General features: G+C 39.5%; 1 protein-coding gene across 1 annotated transcript; it reads right to left on the bottom strand.

Annotated features, from left to right (window-relative positions):
- Positions 1-421: 421 nt before the first annotated feature.
- Positions 422-11389, bottom strand: rhag (Rh associated glycoprotein). Its single transcript, XM_051960818.1, has 10 exons — positions 11103-11389; positions 6935-7118; positions 6530-6680; positions 6291-6438; positions 4747-4913; positions 4520-4657; positions 3741-3862; positions 2938-3011; positions 2760-2833; positions 422-2464 (listed from the first exon to the last, which is right to left on the bottom strand). Exons 1-10 carry the CDS (start codon positions 11278-11280, stop codon positions 2390-2392), a joined length of 1311 nt encoding a protein of 436 aa, XP_051816778.1. The 5' UTR covers positions 11281-11389; the 3' UTR covers positions 422-2389.
- Between the last annotated feature and the right edge of the window lie 10940 nt (positions 11390-22329).

Below are 22329 nucleotides of genomic sequence, written 5' to 3'. Positions count from 1 at the left end.
TGAGACAATCTGACTGTAATTGACGCTATATAAATAAAATTGCATTGAATTGAATAGTAAACTGAAAATACTGAAATGCTTCACTTTTCTTCCGTAACAAACTTAAACCATGTACAGACAGTTTTAATAAGAATAATTTCAGTGATATCAACATTAAAGATAAGTAAGCCGAGTCTGATATTTTACAGTTTAAAAATACACTTTTAAATGATCTGTCTAATCAGTGAAGTAATTTATTACTTAAATTAACTCCTGGCCTTTCTGCTAGTTATTTATTCCTCCGCCAAGGAAGATGGAGGATGTGATGATCAACGTACCTTTGGATGTTTGTCTGTCTGTTGGCAACATTACTCAAAAAACGGACAAACAGATTTGGATGAAATTTTCAGGGAAGTCCAGAAATGACACAAGGACCCAGTGATTAGATTATGGCAGGGACTGCTGTGTTTATGCTTGAAGGTTGCTGTTAATGTTGCAGCACAGTTTAAAAGACTACCACATAAACACTAGTATTGTTAAAAAAAAAACACATTATGACAGTATTAGTATATTATACAAATAAGAGGATACACTCACTGTATAAAAATACAAAATCTCGATGCATTCCAGTGTTCTGGGCATCCTAAATTATTTATCAAAGCAGAATATCATTGATTAACTCTTTGTGTACTCAGTTTCATCTATGCCTATCAGTCCTGTGATTTTATGTTAAGAATAAAACCTGTCTTGGCAGTTTAAAACAATAATCAGAGGACAAAGTGAGTTGTAATCCTATAATATACAGTTTTGCTCATAAGTTTACATGCCCTGGTAATCATTTGTGGAATAATGTCCTTTTTTAAAATGAGAAAATATGTTTGATCATGGAAAAACTTTTCTTTCATTTAGGATTAGCAGTCAGACAATAGTTTTTTATTGTCACACAACTGTATTTGCTGTGATTCTGCTTGAGTATGTAAACTTATGAGCCCAAATGCATGAGGTATGTTGCAGTTGTGACAGTTTACCCTGTTAGACTGAGTCACCAACAGAGAAAACAGGTACAAAGCCGGCAGAATGATGCTGCCAAAATGGTAAAACAGTTTTCACTTCAGATCACTATGTAAGATTGTTCAATTCTGTGAGATATATGGAAAAATGTTCAGTACCAGCTGCTATTTTTTTTTTGCGTTTGATAAAACTGACCGTGTCAAACCATCTAAGAAATAAACTGTATGTACATGCAAGAATACATTTGCTGTAAATAGAAAACACAAGTTGCCCAGTGACAAACACTCGAATGCTGAAGTGTACAGCTGTCATCAGAAGGCTAGACAACGTTTGGAAGCAGTACAAGATAAGACACAAAGGTTCATTAGTTAACATTAGGAACATTATGCGACTTTCCCTGCCCACATCAGAGTGAAGAGCTGCTGCTTTCACGCCGTCTGACTCCTCGCAGAAGGCTTGGGCTCCAGTGAGGTAAAGTGAAGCAACAGATCAAAGCCTGGTTTTACCTCCTCGCTTTGACCTGAGCTTCAGCAGAAATTAACATGTTAGGTGTAAGGAAATGTATGAGACAAAATAAAACGATACTAATATCTTTAAAAAAAAAACACACATGCTTCTATGCTTTTTATAGTACAAAACAACATAAAGAAAAGCTTGTAAAGTAGTTTTGTATCAGCAGTGGAGCTGTGGAATGGTCCATCTTGTTTTGTACACTCTATAAAATCATTGTAAGGACCTATTGGAAGACCACAGCTGCAAGAAAACACAAAATGGGATTTACTGATTAAGATAAACCTTTCAACATTACTTAGATGGGTTTTGTTTACATAATAATACTGGTAACTGAATCAACTTAATATTGTGTTCAACTCAAATTTCTTCATTACTTGATTTAAAACTAAATTCAAGTCGAGGTAGCTTCATAAGATTGGCTTCATCATTTATTTTTTTGAGGATTTGATGTCCCCTCTTTCATCTTAACATGCCAATTTTGGTTTTGCCTGGTAATTAAAATGATCTTAGATTGTAAAGGAAAGTTCCTTCCTCTAACTCAATGTAATTAAAAAAGTTATCACAGATCGACTGATAACAGATCAAGCTGTTGTGTTAGCTTTTATTTGCTCTGCCCAAGCATTATTTTTTAGAGTGTTTTGTGGTTCATGAAAGTTGTTGGTTATTAAAACTTTCAGGTGTAAAAAAAAATCCCTGAAGTTTAAGATTCTTTCTCTGTATGTAAATTGGATTTGACACATTTTATGCTAATTGCTTCTGTGTGTTTTTAGTCTCTAATTTGTTAAAAATATCCTGTGTGTGGATAAAATAACTGACAAATTGTTATCTACAGTCACAGCTAAATAGTGATCCTTCATTTTTAGCTGTGTGAGCGGTGCGCAGATGTTTAAACTTCTGCTTTGTTCTTTGAGTGATCTGCGTGAGCCAAGCTCTCCTCGTTCTCGTCCTCTTCCTCAGGAACCTGGAAAACATGCAATATAAATGATCTGTCTGCAGCTCAATGACATAGTCTTTAAACTACAGTTACCGGCTGACATACAACAGAATTTGTCACGGTGACTTCCAATGCAGTCAATTTAAAAATATAAAAAATAAATCAATTAAAACCTGTCTGATATAATTTGGACTATATCAACGGCAGAAACCACATCTATCCTATGTAATCCTGAAACCACTCATGTAATAACTTCGGCAAACACTTATGATGCTTGACAGTCAGACACTGGAGACAATACATGAGGAACAGGATTTCCTACCTCCCAGTAAAGAGAGTCGTCGTAGCAGTTCTGGTCTGGAGGTTGACTCCAGATCGGCAGGTTCATTATGAAACCTGGAAGAAGAAGATCAATTGTTGCCCTTTTGCTAAATTATAAATCCTTTCCTATCGAGTGGTGACCTCCGTGCACAGAAATCTCACAGTCACATTCCGCTCACCTGTAACAGCACCTCCAACCAAAGCGAAGCCCAGAGATGAAGCCAAGGCGGCAGCTTGCATGGCAGGATCACCTCTGAACAGGAGGAGAGACAGGACAGTCAGAGGTGATGTTTAAAGGAAGCATTAAATTACTTTATAGCCGCAAACAATACCTCTATGTGTGCATATACACTCACTGGCCACTTTATTAGATACGTCTTGCTAGTAAAAGATTGGACTTTCAGAACTGCCTTATTTCTTGGTGTCATACTTTCAACAAGGTGCTGGAAACATTCCTCTGAGATTTTGCTCCACATTGACATGATAGCATCATGCAGTTGTCACTATACTGAACTTTAACCTTAAATCTGCACTGCTGTCACTTTCTGTCAAAATAACAACCTCTTAACCCACTCACAATATTTATATTACTGCTGCTGCTAAATTGTGTTTTTACAGTGTTTTATAGAGTCTCACACAACTTGCAGCTCACTGGATATTTTCTCTTTTTGGGACCATTCTCTGTAAACCCTAGAGATGGTTGTGTGTGAAAATCCCAGTAGATCAGCAGTTTGTGAAATACTCAGACCAGCAACCATGCCACGTTCAAAGTCACTTACATCCCCTTTCTTCCCCATTCTGATGCTCGATTTGAACTGAAATTAAGTTGTCTTGACTGTGCCTAAATGCCTTGAGTTGTGGCCATGTGATTGGCTGATTCGCTATTTGTGTTGACAAGCAATTGAACAGGTGTGCCTAATAAAGTGGTCGGTGAGTGTATGTTAATATGCATAGGATTTGTATCGAGTGAGATGGTTCTTACCCCTCTTTCTTTCCCAAAGACACAGCCACAATACCAGCCAGTCCGCCCAGGATGCCAGGCATGCCGTGCAGATTGTGGACACCGCAGGTATCCTGGATACCCATGCTGGATGCCAGGATGGGCTACAGAGGAAGGAAAGAAGATGCAACCAATGGAGTCTTAAAGGTGAAATGGGCATTTAGATTTTAAAATTGGGCTTCCCCGTCATCATGGATCAAGATCGAAAAGTGATGTTTTCAGACATTGTATTTTGTCTGACTAGCAAAATATTCAATTTACTATCAGAGAAAAAGCAAGATAAACCGAAAATATTCACATTTAAGAAGCCCAACCAAGGATTATTTTTGCCTCTAATGCTTAAAATTATGCATCAGTTATGAAAAATTCATCACTTTATTCACCTGGAGGTCCCTGCACCAGACCATATCTGTAAAATGCAACCTGCTGCCAATTTTAGAAGCTTGCTAAAGAGGCCTCAGTAACTTCAGCATGTGCTGCTGTTATTCACAATCTAATTTTCAGATTTGATTTGGTGGAAGTAAAAAAGAAGTATATTTTTTGCCTTTTTTCATATCTCACTCTGGTGCAGTGATGAGAGCAAAATTCTCTCAAGCATCTCTTATTCATCGAGCCTGAGGATGTTCATGTTGTTTCTTTGGGCGCTCAAGTCCTTAATTGTTGCACCCCAAAGATGAAGAAGTTTAAATTTAAAACATTTAATTGAAACTGTCTATGTATCCAGCTTTTGGTGCCATTTTTGTTTGCTTTTCTTGACTCACACTCAGGAACTTGAAGCCCACGGTGGAGATGATGCCCGCGACGAGTCCGATCAGCATGGCCCCGAACGGCCCGATGTTCATGTCAGCACATGTTCCCACGGCAACGCCACCAGCCAATGTGGCGTTTTGAATGTGCACCTGTGGAGGATAAATACATAACAGCAGGTATTTGAATCTGCACATTTAAAGTCAGGAAGGTATAGTTGTCTCAAAGTTGCCTCCCTGACCATGTCCAGTTTTCCTTTGTGCTCCACGAGGCTGGAGATGGCGTAGGCAGAGAGCACACAGGCAGCCAGGGAGAGGTAGGTGTTGATCACTGCGGTGAGCTGGGTGAAACCTGGATCAGCGATGGCCGAGTTAAAGCTGGGCCAGAACATCCACAGGAAGACAGTTCCTGTCAAATGTCAAATCACATTGAAAGTTAGTTAGTGTTGACACCAACTTTTACGAAACAAAAGTGATGCACAGTTGAGATGTCTGACTTTCTTAAAAGAAGTGCTCACAGCCAGGCCTTCCTTTAGAGGGGACTGTGAGGTCCTACACAGAAAAACAGCCTTTGGGCAAAATGCTCCTTCTGTAAAGGCCGGTAAGATCTGGAACAGCCTTCCTCTCTCCATAAGGGAGTGCCCCACGTTAGCAACCTTCAAAACTCACCTTAAACAGTGCCTGAAAGTGAACCAGTCTTGTGACCATTGACCCTTAACTTCTTTGTGTACTTTTTGTAATGTGCTTTTATTGTGATCTATGGTCCTATGTTTCATTGTTGTGCTTTTTTTTTTAACCTGCCTCGGGACTGCGGATGTAAATTAGCATTCCTGCTATAATCCGGCATGTTTATGTCTATTACTGTCTAAATAGACATTCATTAATATGTGTTGTCCCTATCAAATATTTAAAAAAAAGATCAAATTAGCTTAACTCAACTTAATCGTGGTACATGGTGCATGACTGTTTGTGTCCACTAGATGGCAGAAGTTCTGCAAGATGACCCAGAAAGAGAAACTTGCAGCCAACTGGAGTAAATTACTCCTGTAAACACATTATGGTTATTTTTATTTTTATTTATAATTCAATACCATACAAAATCTGAAGTTTCCAAACTTCTGAATGAAGGGGAGCAGAAAGAAGAATAAACTTCTGTAATCTGTCCCTGTATATCAAACATTAAGTTTACAATGAACATTAAAAACAAACAACAAACAAAATGACTCTAATGTCTGAGTTTTCTCTCATGAAAAACACTATAATACTCTTAATTAATTTCTTTGTATTTTAATAATACACTGGTTTTAATTCCGTTTTTAAATCTTGTGTGTGATTTAAATTCTTTTGATTCTTTGTTTAGATTGTTCCATGAATTGACCCCTTTCACAGAAATGCAGCATTACATTAATTTGGTCCTAAATCTTGGTTTTATGAAGAACTCTGTTCCTTTTACTTATTTTCTCTTTTTGCAAATCTGTTCTGGACATTGACAGGTAAAGTTTCTCTATGAGCTTTATACATAATTTGCAGATGATTTCTTCAACAGTTTTACCTCAAGGAATGGTGGGTTTGTTGGATCTCTATATTTCTTTTTCAACTGATTATTCTTATGGTTCTTTTCTGTAAAATGAAAGCTAACTGGATGTTTGTCTTACAGATATTTCCCCAAACCTCAACACAGTAGGTCAGATATGGAACAATCAGAGAAATATATAACATGTACAATGCCCAACAAATCCTTTACTTTGTGTACATGACTGATATATTAAATTAGTTTGTCTCTTACCAATCATAGCAAACAGATCAGAGTGATAAACTGATCCCTCGTTCTCATGCCCGTTTCTTAAACCTGGTCTGTAAAGGACACGAGCCACTGCTAAGCCGAAGTAAGCTCCATAAGCGTGGATGACCATCGACGCTCCGACATCATTAGCCTGTTAAATAAAGTGTTGGACAGATTTCCATGAGCACGGTGTGATTTACTTCATCTTGATCTTTGTGTGCATGCGTCCATATAAAACTCACCTTTAGAACAGTAGCCACCAGATGCTCGTTGATGGAGAAGATGGTGATCTCCAGTATGGTCATGATGAGGAGCTGCACAGGGCTGGTTTTACCCAGAACGGCACCAAAGGAGATCAGGACTGTAGCTGTGCTGAAGTCTGCGTTGATTATTCTGCAAGAGAGGGAAGAAAACAAGTCATGAGGAGAACCAAAATAACCCCAGAACGTAAAGTGACCTGTCAGAGCTCCTCAGCAGCGATCAGGGTTGTTAAGCATCAAAAAAGTGGTGAAATACACTGCTGTGCAAGTTTTAGCATGTTTTGGTAGACCATCAGAGAGGTGTCTGATCACTCCTAAATTTATTCTGCAGCTTGACAACATGCAGCCAGATTAAAAAGGAAATATCTTCAGTAAAATCAGCCGTACTTGAAGATGTTGATTTTGATCTTGCCATCATCCAGATGCCAGATGCCCTGCATGAGGAGGCCCCACTGCAGGCCGAAGGCAGCCAGCAGCAAGTTGATGCCCACGCTGCTGAAGCCGTATCTCTTGAGGAACGTCATCAGGAACCCGAAGCCGATGAAGATCATGACGTGGACGTCCTGAAACACTGCGGATGTAAGAAGAGAGGTCAGTTCTGCCGCAGATTCATTGACAGGGTGCATCTTTGCTGTGACAGACTCACTTAAATGAGAACATGAACTTAAATCAGATAAAACACAAAGTCTACCTTCAATGAAAAGCTCATTTATTTGCTCTGATTCACGATGATATTCTTTTGACTTTGTAGTTTAAATGATTTATTGAGCAGTCGGTGAAGTTCACAGGAGTTCCTTCTACAGGGGCTGTATTGTCGGGCGTGACCTGTTAGCTGGAAAAGCAATTCAATCACACCGGGAATGGCATTCTGGGAGAAATCCCCTGCTGCTTCTGTTGGGTTGTGCTGTTTTTTTCTGTGAAGTGCTTATGATCTTAATAAGTTTAAACTTATGAAGTCTCAGGGGGAGGGGATATTTGGCGCTCTCTTATCTCTTTGTGTCAACTAAGACTTACAAAGACAGCAGTGTTTGAAATTTGCCAGTGACATCCAGTGTTTCATGATCCATTTGAGGTGTTTTCACTGTATTCTCAAAAATACGAACACAAAAAACGGAGATCTTTAAGAGGAGTTAAGGTAGGGTGCGTCTGGGGGGAATTACGTAAAACTGGACGCTCCTTCACAGCCATTATCATAATGGGACGTGCGACTCCTACTTTCTAAACGACTTTAAGCTTGATATGATTAACTTCTCATGTGGAAAAGACATCAAGGTGGAGATATCGTCAGGCTATGAAACAATAGACTTCATTTCCTTAGTTTATAGTGAGCATGTAGCTGTTCTCCGGCCAGGACACACCTTCTTTGGCTATTGAAAAGGCAGTAAGGCTTATATCGGAGCCTACTATCTACAGTCTTAAAGAAACGCTTTTGTGATCTGAGAAGTATTTTTCGTCTGTTTCTTTTTATGCAAGTTGTTAGTTATCCTAAAACTGTCTGAAAGTGAAAAGATCTGACCATTAGCATCTCTAAAGCTCTCTAATTGAAATGCTACATCTCGCTTGCTTAATTGTTACAGTGTAGCCTTCTCTGTGAAGTTGCCAGCCAACCAGTTACAGTTCCAGGAAGTTATTGCATCTGGCCAAGTAACAGTTTGGCAACATGTTGTTTTTACATAAAAGCTGTTAAACATTGAGCAATTCTGGTTTTCGCTAACTTTGAAGAGAGTCAAACTAGTTGTCTCAGCTTAGTGTTGCGTGCTGTAGAATGGTCTGCCGCACATCATTTTCATTCTGCTAGTGAAACAATCTGTTTGTATTCCTTTAAATCAATCATAGTTGTATTGGGCAGAGCTAGGCAAAGAATGTACTAGCAGTGCCACCTCAAAGCGGTGGAATTGTTTTGGTGGAACATTTGCGTGCAAGGAGGCGAAAACCGTCATTAAGATGTATAATTCCCTGAAGAAAAACTGCCGGAGATTGTTGTTTCCTGTAGTGAAGGGAAGTTTGAAAATGGTAACACCCAGATAGCGGAGGTTTTTAGCCACAATCTATACTACTGTTCAAAAGTTTGGGGGTCAACCAGGCAATTTCATGGTAGCTCACACTACTATTCTTGTGCTAACATAACTGCACAAAGGTTTTCTAATCATCAATTAGTGTTTCAACACATTTAGCTAGCACAATGTAGCATTAGAACACAGGAGTGATCCCCCTATGGAGATATTCCATTTTAATCAGCAATTTCCAGCTACAACAGTCATTTACTACATTTACAATGTCTAGACTTTAATTCTGATTAATTTAATGTTATCTTCATTGAAAATAAAAGTGTTTCTTTCAAAAATAAGAATGTTTCTAAGTGACCCCAAACTTTTGAACAGTAGTGTACATCCACTATGCTAAGCTAACATCTATTCCATTAGGTTAAAAGGGAAAATAAGAAGTCAACCAAAACAAAAACAGGGAGAATATTTTGATGTTAAAAAAGTGTAAATGAAATGACCAAATAAAATGTGAATTGGTTAAAGAAATGTCATTTATGTTGGGTTTTATAAAGCAGAACATTTAAAGAATGGGTGGTCAGTTTTTTGCCTCCCCTTTTCATTTTATTATTACATTTCACAATCTTACAAAAAAACAACTCAGAATTGAGAAAGAAAAGAAAATCTATCTATATCTGACCGGGCGTTAATCCACAGAGATGTTTTTAGGGAAACCGCCTTACTTTCTGACCCCTCTCCATCTCCCAGCTACTCAGACCTGCTTCCCTCGTAGTGAGCAGCACATTGAGGATGGGGATGAGATAAAGTTGGAAAGCAGCCATGGTGACTGGCAGCACTCCCAGATGTTAGGTAATATTCTGAAGAACTGGGTGAGCCAAGACTAGGGAGAATCCCTCTGCTACTGTAGTGTGATGCAACCGGTGCACACAGAGAAATGAAGTTTTTCAAACGCTGGAGCAGCATATTTCCTCTGCTTTGATGTTTTCATAAAGCTGCTTATTTGTCTTGCTTTGAACCAACAATTACAGATGTCTGGTATGCATTAGATAGTGGATCTCTGAACGCAAATGCATACTTCCAGCTTTTTTCACATTTGAAATTATCATGGACATTCAGGATAGCTCGCTAACAAAAGCCATTTGCAAACATTTCTCCTTTAACACATCATAATGGGAGCTTTGGCACCTCTAATAAATATTTTGCCCATATATTCTGTATTCTTGACAAGCAAAAATTTAATGTTACGCTTTTTTTAAACAGTTTTTCATGCAAACTACATTATTGTTTAAAGCAGGATCTTTAAATTAGTTCTTATCCAGTATAAGTGCAAAGGAAATTTAAATAAAGAATTTTCTTTAACTGCTTTTGTGCCAGAATATGGCTAAAATGTTGCATCTGGAGCGGGAGATAGTCGCAACCTTAATGTTGAGCTAATCTCTATTGGACATAACTGCCCTTGTACTTTCTTTTTGTCACATTTTAGATGGTCATGGATAAAGAGGATAGCTCATTAACAAAAGTCATTTGCAGACATCTGTCTCTTAACAATTCATAATGTGAGCTTTGGCACCTCTGACAAATTTTGCCCATATATTCTCTATTTTTGACGGGCAAAAATATAATTTTAAGCTGTTTTTATAACAACTTTTCATGAAAAGTACATTATTGTTTGAAGACGGATCTTTCAATTAGCTCAAGTGCAATTTAAAATAATCAAGTTTTGTAAACTGCGTTTATGCCAGAATGTGGCCAAAACGTTGCATCTGCAGTGGGAGATAGTCGCAGCCTTAATGTTGAGCTAATCTCTATTGGTCATAACTGCCCCGCCCAATCATGAGCAGAAATCCACACAGTGAATGTCAGTTAAAAGCTGTGGCTATCTTAACGCAGATAAAGATGCCACCTAACCATAGAAACCTCAGTAAAAACTCGCTGAAAAATACCAAAACTTATACAACACCACTTTGGGAATTGAAATTCCACACAAAACTGCATTTTTCTGCCCCAATTACCATCTGTCCTTGTCATTTTTTACCTCTTTTGGACAGTAATTCAAATCACATGTGACCTCCTCTGTATGAGAGATGTTTCCCTGCAGGATCTTCTTGACTTCTTAGCTGCGTGTGTTTCAATAGAAAGCAGCCCCATGACTCCTCTTATTGCACTCAGCAGACCTGCTCTGAAAACAAGCCCCAAAACTCTTCTATTTCTGTTTGCAAGTAACTGGAAAATTATACCCAGCAAACAGGATTCACATCACTCCAGCGAGAGAAGGCAGGATTTCTAGATCACTCAACACCTCAGAGTTTAAAAATATAAAACCAAAGCTGTGAAATTACATAGAAGCAATCTTAATTTTAGTATTTTTCTGCTAGAAACCACCTTGGATCAACAAACCAATGGAGACCTCACAGATATTTTGTTTGTTTTTAGGGTGAATTTTTGCAAATTGACAAGATGCAGCAAAGGCTCTGTAGAAGTAGTCTAGACACCAAACATCGAGGCATTCAGCAGCAGAGCATGCCTCAGCATGCGGCCCCAGGTAGACTTACTGGGGTAGAGATCCATTGGCTGCTGCTCATGGTCGGTCTCATTGGAGTGCGGGTCGTGCCCGTGACCTTTCCCATCGTCGTAGTCCACAAACACTGCAAACAGGATGATGGTGATAATCTCAAGGATCAAGGCCAAGATGGGGAACTTCAGCCTCATGTTGGTGGCGTACGCAGGCATCCTGAGGCCAACTCTGACTTTATCTCTCACACAGTCACACTCAGTAATCAGACTGTCTGTCCCTCCCTATCTGGCTTTTTTTAAGGGCAGTGCTGTGTGAAGGGAGGGAAGAAAGCAGCATCTGGTTTTAAACCCATGCAGGTTTCGCGGTGACCAATGACGGGGCAGATAACTGGGGCCTCGGTGGACGACACCCCCCTACATGCTCACGAGGGATGGGTTTCCTCGGACAGGACGGAGCAAAACATAAACGTAATGACACCCGGCCAGTGAGCGGACATGAGAGAAAGACTTAATGACTGCCTCTTGCCACTCATTCTTCACTGTCAAAGTTGTGTTTGTTAACTTGTTACCTTCAGACTGTAGAAGCAAAAGCAAAACACAGAGAGAGAGATTCGTGTTATTTACATCTGTAAGTATAAATTAGCTCCACCTGTCTTTTCTGAACATTGGTCCTCTCAAGACAAGGAATCAAAAGAATGCGTTATGTATTAAATTACTACCATAAATTCTGTATTCAGGAAAAACTACAGAAGTATCACAAACAAAATTATCCAAAATAGTGCTCTCTTATGGTAAATAGACCTTTTTTTTTGGGAAAATGTTATTTGAAGGGGTTAGAAGCAGAGTGGTCTAACCCACAAAAAAATCCCGACTGAGTTTTATATAATTTCTGTAATATTTTATGGTCCAGATTTTATTGGCAAAGTGGTCTAACCCACAACCCAAATATAGCTTTACAGCGGCACTTCGACTGTTAGACCATTCTTAAAAACACAAAACTCTGAACCCATTTTTATCAGAAACTATGGAAAGTGGGTTAGACCACTCTGCTTCCAAACCCTTCATTTGATTTTAGGTAGTTCGTTCTCATACAAGGATAATAACATAAATTTAATTTTCCTTTACCAGAAAAATTCACACATTACAGCAGCTGGACACAAATAAAATATAATAAAAAGAGAACAAGACAAGAAATATGAAATTATAATGGAAAAAAAATAAAGACAATAATAAAACTATGTACACCTTTGACATGTACTGGTATGACATGATGGATAATTGCGCCCACATTATATGAACACATGGTGTGTACAATTTATCATAAGAGGTAATAGAAAGTAATATTATAAACATTATATTATCGCACTTGATCATTTTCATTGCGTGATGAGGCAGAGTGAACTGTCTACATAAACTCACTGGCTCCTTTATTTTGTACAACTGTTTTGCTTCTTAACTCAAATAGCTAATCAACTAATCACATAGTGGCAACTCAATGCATTTAGGCATGTAGACACGGTCAGGACAATTGAAAGTCAAAACGAGAATCAGAATGGGAAAGAAAGTTGAACCAGCGACCTAAAGATAGCTGTCATCTTACCCCTTCAATCGTCCACTGCGCCCACTGAGTTATCGATGGACGTAAGACCTTTACAACTGTTTCACATTTGCATGGATGCTAAAATACATTTTTAATGTTTGATTTGCAAAAGCTCAGTGCTACAAGGACTTAAACATGAAAAACAGCTGCTTGGATTATGATAGATGCCTGTTTCATGTGGGATATTCATGACAAACTGTTTATTGCATCATTAAAACAGTTTTAAGATGTTTATATATGTATACGTATGTCTTTCGATAGCTTAGTTGGCAGAGTGGAGAATTGTTATCTTTAGGTCAACTCTGGATCAAAGCTTTTTGCACTAACAAATGCTGGACTTCGTCGTTCCATGTATGACCCCTCGTATGTCATAACTATGATCAGGCTACCGTCAATCTCATGTCGTTGTTTCAGCACATGCCTCTGTTTCCGTTCCCATTGGAAGCAGTCCAAGCTTGAGTCAGCTCTGAACGGGCTGCAGGCTCTGATCCACTAAGTGGCTCCCACAGTGAGTGTAGTGACAATCTGAGGCCTCTCAACCAAATGATTCCAGGCCAGAAGTCCTTCCTTTGGGCCAGGAGCTTTATGAACAAGCGGAGGAGGTAATCACTGCCAGCAACACATTTCTGTTTGTCTTGGAGCTCAGAGTGGTGAGGGTTTTTCCCATACCTTTTGGGAAATTAGTTTCAAATGTTGAGAGATATCAAAAAAACTCTGCAGCACGGCTAATCTCCATGCACTGACTCATTATTCAATCAATGTACGTATGCTGCAGAATTTCTGCTCAAGAGGCCTTTTTTGTGAAAGGAGTCGTACCGGCACTTTTTTTTTACAAGATAAGTGTAAGTGAGCAACTTTGAAGAGCATAGGAGGATTTGTGGTCCAACTGCTGCATTCATTCAATCATGACAGGGACAAATACTCCCTCACATTAGCTTCCTCTTTTCTTAACTCGTCTTAGCTGTAGTAGCTCTGACTCGGAGAAATGTTTGTACAACAATGAAGCTCCAATCTGCAATTATTTAACCCAATATTATCCCTGCAGTTTGCCATCTCAAGATCTAGAATCGACTTTTCCCTGCTGAGCTGTAACATGTCAGCGTTTTGACAGAGAGCATGAGAACTGTTTACATTTGCCAAGACTGTTCAATAACAGCAAATGCTTTCAATCTCACATTTCACAGTGGGTGTCCCAGAGGTACAAGCCCTCTTGGACTGATGCTTTTGTTAGCATTTCTTGTTGCTTAAACAAGTCTTAGATTGATTTTCTCCATCGATGGAAATTAATTTTGGGCAAATACCATTGGCTGTATATAAAGATGTATGAACCCACTATTATGTCACCTATAGTTTTCCTGAACAGCAGTTTTGAAGCTTTGTGTGGTAGCTCCATCTTTTGCCATCGGGGAAGTAAATGACTGATTCCAACTCTTAGCTAATTTCAAAAACAGAAAAGAGGTGAAACAATGAGCACATTTGAATCGAACCATGAAAACAACTGTTCTGTGAAGGCATCCAACCATCACTCAAAGCAGCCACACCCTTAATCATGCATAATTTTAAGCCTTAATACAATTTTAACAGTTGAGCTAGATACAAATTCACTTCCTGTACTGTTGTCATAAAAGTGGATTTATAGCATCCAGAATGGCTCCTTTTTCCATTTTGAAACACGCTCTGCCCGTCTTCTGCAGAATAAGCTGGCAAATTTATCAAATAAACAATCTTATTGTTGTGGTCAAAAAACAACAACAAAGTAAAAATGTGTTGGACTGTTGAGGCTCACAGAATCTGACAGACTTTGAACATTAAAGAATAGTGCCAAAGAAGAAAACAGCTCTGTATCCTTATCGGCCGAAATCAGTTTTCATCCAGCCTCCTTGTAAACTTCGCATTCCAGGAAAGCCATTAAGCAATTTATCTCTCCTCACGCACAACCCCGCCGTAAAGCGCAGATTTGTGGAAAATAAACAAGCCATCAGTCCTAAATGTACTCCTTTTGCCTCGCGTCCCCACGTGCCGTTATGCAACATACATGACTACAGTGACGCCGCTGATGTCTGATCTTGATCCGTCCGTCACAGACGACTCGATGAGCATAGGGGATCAGAAAGGGAAAGAGGTGGATGATAGATTACTGCTTTAGTTTCTGCATCAGGACATTCCTGGACGAGCCTCAGTGTGTTGCATATAAAAGGTCACAATGAGGTTTTGGAGCTTCACCGCCTCATATATCTGTCCAAGAGTTACTTTTTGATTGAATTTCCCACAAGAAGGAAAACATTTCCTTTTATCTGACGAGTTTTTATGATGGCACGGTTGAAATATTTCCTAGAATGATCGTCCCATACATAGAAAATCTTTAGATATTGCTATCAGACATGCTGTCATTCATCGCCTTCTATCAAAGTGCATTTCTTAGTAAATTCTTTTCACTGTTATCTCATGTTTGAGGCTAAAACTAATTCATATAGTGTGTTTGCTCAGCTCTTTTTCATGAATAGGTCAACTCCACATGCATCGTCTGTGTAAAGTATGAACTTATTATCACTGATAATTTGGACCAGTGTGTCATTATGTGGAGCTTTCTGTTTCCCTCTTTGCGTGATTCAGAACTCAACACTCGTGCAAAGTTATGCTCCTGCCTCTCGATGAGTTCTCAGGGGAGGATCACCACATTTGTCAGTCTGGAGGATTCCTCCATATAGAGATATGTGTGCGGCTGATTGGAAACAGGGGCCAGTTAGTGTGACAGACAAAACCCAGGTCTCTTCTCCTCACGAGTCAGAGCTGTAAAGCAATCAGTCTTTTGTAGGGTGGGTCGCCTTTGTAACATCACATACAGCTTTCCACCCAGGTGAGCATGAGCTCCAGAGAGATTTGCATGTGGAGTAGCTTCAGTTATCCAGCCTGATTTATGAGGTCTGATAAAATAAGTTTGAGGAGAGTTTCTCAAGTGAGTGCAGACCTCTACTTGCAGTGAGAAGGTGGGGATACTTTGAAGTCTCCTGTGAAGCTGGTGCATCCTTTGGGAAACATTTGTTGTAGTTCTGTTTCTGTTTTCAATCTGTTTCAGGTTAGGAGCTGCACTGAAGCTCTGAGCTTAGGTTAAAATGTTACGTTTGAATAAAAACGTGATAAAGAGAAAGAAATCTGAAGAAGTTTATGGATGATTCTGTCATATACTTGCATAATAATCATAGTGAGTAAGCGGCACCTCTTCTTGTGGTTTATGGATGTTGGCTTTAAACCTGCACAGTTCTCTGAATCTTACAGTACATTACTGTTTATCCCCCTCACATCTCATCCCACTCTTACCCAACCGGTCGAGGCAGATGGCCGCCTTTGCCGAGTCTGGTTCTGTCGGAGGCTTTTTTCTCCCCTCCTGTACATCTTTGAATTGTTGGGTTTTCTGTTCTCTGTTGATAAATGGTCTGTATCTTACTATGCTACGTGGATAGATAGATAGATAGATAGATAGAAAGATAGACAGAACTTTTATTGATCCAGCATCGGGGAAATTTTCATGTTAAAGCAGCAGAAACAGTACAAGTCTATGAGATGACATATGTTGTTAATCTGTGCTATAGAGATACAACTGAATTGATTCTAATCCATATTTTTTGCAGTTTTCTGTAGTCATATTAGTAGTGTAGTGTAGCAAAGAACACCCCCATTCCTGCCTATAAATCTACACTGATCAGCCACATTATGACAACTGACAGGTGAACATTGATCCTGTTGGTACTATGTGGTGTTCTGCTGGAAAACCTTGGATTTTGGCATCCGTGTTAATGAGACTTAGACACTTAAATAAACATTGTCTCAGAACAAGCACAGTCCCTCATGCAAATAACAATCCCAAATTAAAATGGACCCCATCACATTGCAAAGACATCAAATAATTAGGAACAACTTGAGGAACATAACAATCACCCAAGATGTTGATTTGACCTCCAAACTCCCTAGACCCATTCTGATCAAACATCAATGGGATGTAGTGAAACAAGTTTGATTCCGAGAGGCTCTACTGCACAACCCAGAGTACCCAAAGGATCCACTGCCAACATCCTGGTCCAGACCCCATAGGACACCCTGAGAGGTCCTCTGGTCCAGGCCCAGTGGTTCAGAGCATTTTGGACCACATAAGTGGGACCGACACAATATTAGGCAGGTGATTATAATGTCATGCCCGATCGGTATATGATTGGCAGAAACGACTTTTATTGAAAAGCGACACCAGACCTATCAATGCTTGTGCCGACTTAGCGATCTGGAACGAGACTAAGAATCATCCTCTTAGGACCATCAACATCTCACTGTAGTAAAAAATTTAGCTCTAAACAGCAGTAACAAACATCCCCATCCTTTAGCCTCATTGCTCATGTGGAAGTTCTTGGCTTCAACATTTAACTCTTGTCCCGCTCATGCGCCATGGGGTTGTAAATCAGAATGCTGAGGATGATAACGCCTGGACCCTCCTCCTACTCCTTTCTATCCTCGTGCTCACCACACCCCCCATACGTTCCCCGCCCTTCGTTTCCTGCTGCTGGGGCAAAAGGGAACAGTTGCACACCCTGATAAGCCCGCTCAGAGGGAAGACTTTGCAGGCGGGCAATCAGCATGTTGGATGCTAGCAATCAAGAACAATCATAGACTCTCATCATGTTGTGGTGGCCCTTTATGCTATTTAAGTGAGAGGCCAGAGCGCTGTGCATCACTTCTGTATGTGCTCGGGTTACGAGAGCCGTTAGGAGCAAATTCAGGTGAGATTGAAGCTAAGGCAACAAGTAAAGTTTAAAAAAAATCCATTTGGCTGAAAATAAACTGTCAGATAATGTGCTGTCAAGAAAAAACCCTTGTTGTCAGTCAATTGTGAAATCTCCATCTGTGATTTTAGGACTTCACACACAGCAGATACTGATAGGTGGATCGCGCTGGATGTTTAACAGGTGTGCCGAGGATTTAGTGGTGTGGTCTCCTCTCTCATGTTACGAGGAGATGTGCAACAGGCATCAGCCAGAGCAGAGTGCAGACAGATGCAATGAACACTGGGACCAGAACCACATGTGCAAAACGTGAAACAGAGAAATTGCAGTTATGTGCTTTGCCATGACAGCAGAAGGATGCACAGCAACTGACCCTCTGAAGACAGCTCATGCTTTTTAAAGACTCTCAGTTACCAGCTAAATCCTGGCAGATTTAGGATTTAGTGAAGCTTGACTTTCAGAAGGAAGGCGGACAGTTTGTTGTAGTTGGAATGATTTCTGTTCAAGATGAATCAAATGTTGAATGTTTAGGAATGATTTGAAGAAAACAGGTTGGCTAGTACTGTTTACACTGAAAGTATGTGGTCTGTTTGAGAGAATATACGTAACAGACCGGCTGCAGAAAAGAGGGGGAAGTGGTTGCTTTGCAGCGTCGTGGGACTTCTTTTGTTTGCTCACATACAGAGATAAATCTTTGCTTTACTTTCTAGTTTCCTCAATTACAAAGATAACGCAAGGAAATTCTGATCCCATGCCACTACAAGTATGAAATGTATGATAGAACCCTGCTGAATTTTAATTCTGGTGAAGAAAGCAGCAAGAAATACATTCACACAGCTGTCTTTTTACTCGTAAATATTAGGCTAATTGTGTGCAGAGAGCATGAGAGGAGATGCGTTAAAGGACACATAACACCACCCTTGCTTTTGTTTGCTTTTAATTTCCTACAGTTCTTACCCTTATATATTAAACCGTGAAGCCTGACAGTAATTGCCTTGGTATTTTTTTGGATTAAAGCCTGTGATAGGCAGCTCTACAGCTTCCTCTGTAGTACATCCTGAAGTCATAGAAACAGAGCCTCCCTGCAGTGATGTTGTAATTGCTTTATCTTGCACAGGCTTCTTTAAATGACGTCTAATTGAGGGCCTCTCTGCCGCACCCTTTCCTCATGTGGCTCCATGCGGCAATCAACCTGCCGCTGTTATCGCCACATCTTGATAAAAACTGAAATGATTGGGCCACTACCCAGGACTTCCCATAGAAATAGGAAAAAACCAAAGAGGGGTAGGGGGGATGGATGGATGGTTGGACTTGTAGAAACCTGAGAAAACATCCTGACTTAAACGATGTGAGGAGTGGACTCTCTGTACACAGGATGTAGGGAGATTGATTTTTGAGGCATGGCAGAGAATAATAATAACAAATAATAATAATAATAAAAAGCTTTATTTATAGAACTCCTTTGAAAACAATATAACAAAGTGCTTTACAAAACACAAATACAGTAATAAACCACAATAGATAACTAGGATTCAATACAAAATTACAAAAATAGGTAACAGATAATGTGATATATAACAACAGAGAGCAAGGCAAATTTATACAAACAGATGAGGAGAAGGCCTGACGATAAAAGTGCGTCTTTACAAGAGGACATCGAGTTTACTTCCCTGAGCTCGGTTCCACAGCCGAAGGGCCCAATTGCAAAAGCCTATATAAGAGTTATAAGCTTATAAGACCTAATTAATTAGCTTTAATGAGTTACACCTGCATCATTTGAAAGATTTACACTCTCAGACAGGTTGGCAGCCGAAACAAAGACAGAAAAGTTATGCAAGTTTTAGCTTTGCAATGAATCCACTGAATTAACAGCAATTTACTGATTCTGTCAAAGACTTTCCAGCACATGAAACAGGATATTTGTTAAAACACGTCTCTTGTGTGATTATTCAGATCTTTAAATGTTTGCCCACATGTTGGTTATTGTAGGAGGGATGTTAATTACATAAGAGCAGCACACATTTACAGTGTAGAGTCTATTTACTGTATATTGGAAATCGTATGTTTGTTCTCTCCTCTTTTCTCATGACAAAAGGCCACATCAGGAATAGCATAATAGCATAAATTTAGGAAGTCATGGTTAATTTCAAACGTAGCAAGCCGTATTTGGGCTGCACGAACAGCTCGATGTCATAATATTTGCCGATTTCTTGGCAGGTACATGTTTGTATATCTGTGGGTTGATTAAGGTTTAGGTCACCAGAAAAAGCTAAAACCTTCAGATTTTAAAGGTTCCTCTGTAAATAAACCAAAAAATAGTGATAAAACAGAACTAATCTAAGTGACTGAAGAGCAAAAAGACAAGTGAGAAGACGTGCTTGCTCTTCATTTTGGAGCAATATTGGCAAAACCTACGCCTGAAATTACACGCGTTCAGAGAATACTTCACGTGCCTGTGGTAAAAATCTATAGTGAGAGCTGTAGCTGGTTCTGACTGAACTATAAATTAAGAGATTATTGTGACATCTTGTTTGCCAAGCCAGAGCTGCCTCTTGTTTATGGCTGTAAAGCATTCAGTAGTGAGCACACATCTCTGATTATGCAACTATGGACATAATTACCTGCTATGAATCTGTCTGCAGCGCCGTCATTTATATTCCCCACGAAAGTTCAGCCTGACACAGTGAAAATATATATCTGCCTCCCTCAGCCAGATGCAGCCAATGTATCCACACAGAGAATAATACAAAAGACATGAGGGATTACTAATATACACTGCCTGTCCCCCCAAAAAAGTCACCACCTGGATTAACTAAGCAAACAGGTAAGAGGCTTTGTTGGAAGACATATTCTGTGATCATGGAAAGGATGTTAATCTGTTTCACAAGGGTCAAATTATTGGCCTGCATAAAGCAAAGAAAACAACTAAGGACATTTTTGAAACTACATTTGCATACAAAATTATTCAACCCCCATGACATTTTTGAAATTCTGGCAAAATGGGCAAAATTACAACTGCAAGGGGTTACTAAATCATATAAGAGGTGACCTGTTATTATTTATTGAAATATACTACCAAAGCAAAAGCAAAAATCTACTTCAATTTCAACTTCAACTTTATCGTCATTCAGCAAAGTACATAGTACACAGTTAAACAAAATGGTGTTTCTCACATCCATTCACAGTGCAGAAATAAGGGTAATACTGTAAAAAGTTAAGAATAAATATAAGGTTAAAAATATAAGATGAATTAAAAAGACTAAACTAGATAAAAACAAAGCAAAAGCACAACATCAGACACAATCATGCAGTACTTGCTACTGGAGTGATAATGAGTCAGATTAATGTGACTGTAGTGTTTGGTATGGAGGTGAAGGGCGTGTGTGCAGGTCTACTTGTGATGTAGCCGCTGAGTGTTAAACAGTCTGGCTGCCTGTGGGAAGAAGCTGCTGCAGAACCTTGATATGTGGGTTCTGATGCTGTGCAGTCTCTTTCCTGATGGAAGGGTAACAAAAAGTCCATGTGAGGGGTAGGAGGGGTCCTTCATGATGGAGGTGGCCCCGCGTATGCAGTGTTCTTGGTAAAGATTTAATTCAAGATTCAAGATTTAATTCATAATCCATCCAAAATTTCTACTTTTTTACAAAAAGCAGATTGCAAAATTATTCAACCACGGCGTACTGTGTCCACAGAAACATCAGTTCCTCTTTCAGCCAAATCTTCCTGCAGGTCTGTGGCAATAAGCCATCTGTCTCCGCAGGAATCTTGATGTGCTTGCCGCCAACTTCTTTTTTCGACCACGATTATGTACTGTAGCCGCAGTACTGTTGGCTTTGAACTTACCAATGATGCTTCCATCAGTGTCTCTGAGAAAATTCAAGAGCTTGATATGCCACTGGAACTGACGTCAATAACAAATAAGAACATATAAAGTAGCTGTGTAGTAAAATAAATGCAGTTAAAGTACAATAATAAACTCTCGGTGTGTTATTTAGGCAAAAATGCACATATCTGCGGTTTTCACATATATGCCAGTAGCCAAGAGAAGTTGACTCTGAATACAAAATAAAGGTGAAAATTGAGTTTTTATGGATATGTGGTTAATTTGAACTCATTACTGACATTATCTAGAATTATAGCCCTCCCCTAATAGGAGTCTTATTGATTTGTTAAATTATTAATTTAACAGCAGCTATTAGTAAGAAGTTTGGAAAAAACTTCATAGATTTACCAATATCTGTCCTGAACTTCTTTCCAGGAAGACACGTCACATAATTATGCTGTAGCAGGAATGCCTCAGCTGCCCGCTGACGTAATGAACGGTGAGCGAGTGACCTTTGCATGACCAAGCCATTCCTGAGTGAAGCTTATGGATTTGGTCCCTGCATCTGTCTGACACCAGCTAATAGCAAACAGCTTCACCGGGATGAGAAGGAGGAATGTTCTCCCCATCTTCTGTGTAAACCCAGAAAAGGTCTGTGTCAGATTAGTGTGGCAGCAGCGATAAGCAGATGTAAAGACCCGAGGGCCTTATTTATTATTAAGGTCAAGAATGGGGGGAAAAAACTACCCAGAGAACAGCAGCGAGGAGAAAATAATGCACCGTTCTCATGCAATATTTGTTGCCTCGTGATAAACGCACCAGGACAGATGAATGGCTTGTGCATTTTCCCCCAGTTTCATACAGAATAATATTTCAGGAACTATGCTGCATGAAAGTTGACATGGCAGTTTGCATGAGATACAAAGTGACTTCTGTTTTTGAAGAAATAAAGGAGACTAACACAATATTAAGCAGGTGGTCATAATGCTATGCCTGATTGGTGTATGTTGTGTAAAAAATGTGCAAACACAACACAAAAAATGACAAAATCACCCTTAAAAACAGTAGAAATC

Source organism: Acanthochromis polyacanthus, chromosome 16 (genome assembly GCF_021347895.1).
Source record: "Acanthochromis polyacanthus isolate Apoly-LR-REF ecotype Palm Island chromosome 16, KAUST_Apoly_ChrSc, whole genome shotgun sequence".
Taxonomy (NCBI): Eukaryota; Metazoa; Chordata; class Actinopteri; family Pomacentridae; genus Acanthochromis; species Acanthochromis polyacanthus.
The sequence above is the reverse complement of the archived record's forward strand: the minus strand, read 5'-3'. Positions and strand labels throughout refer to the sequence as shown.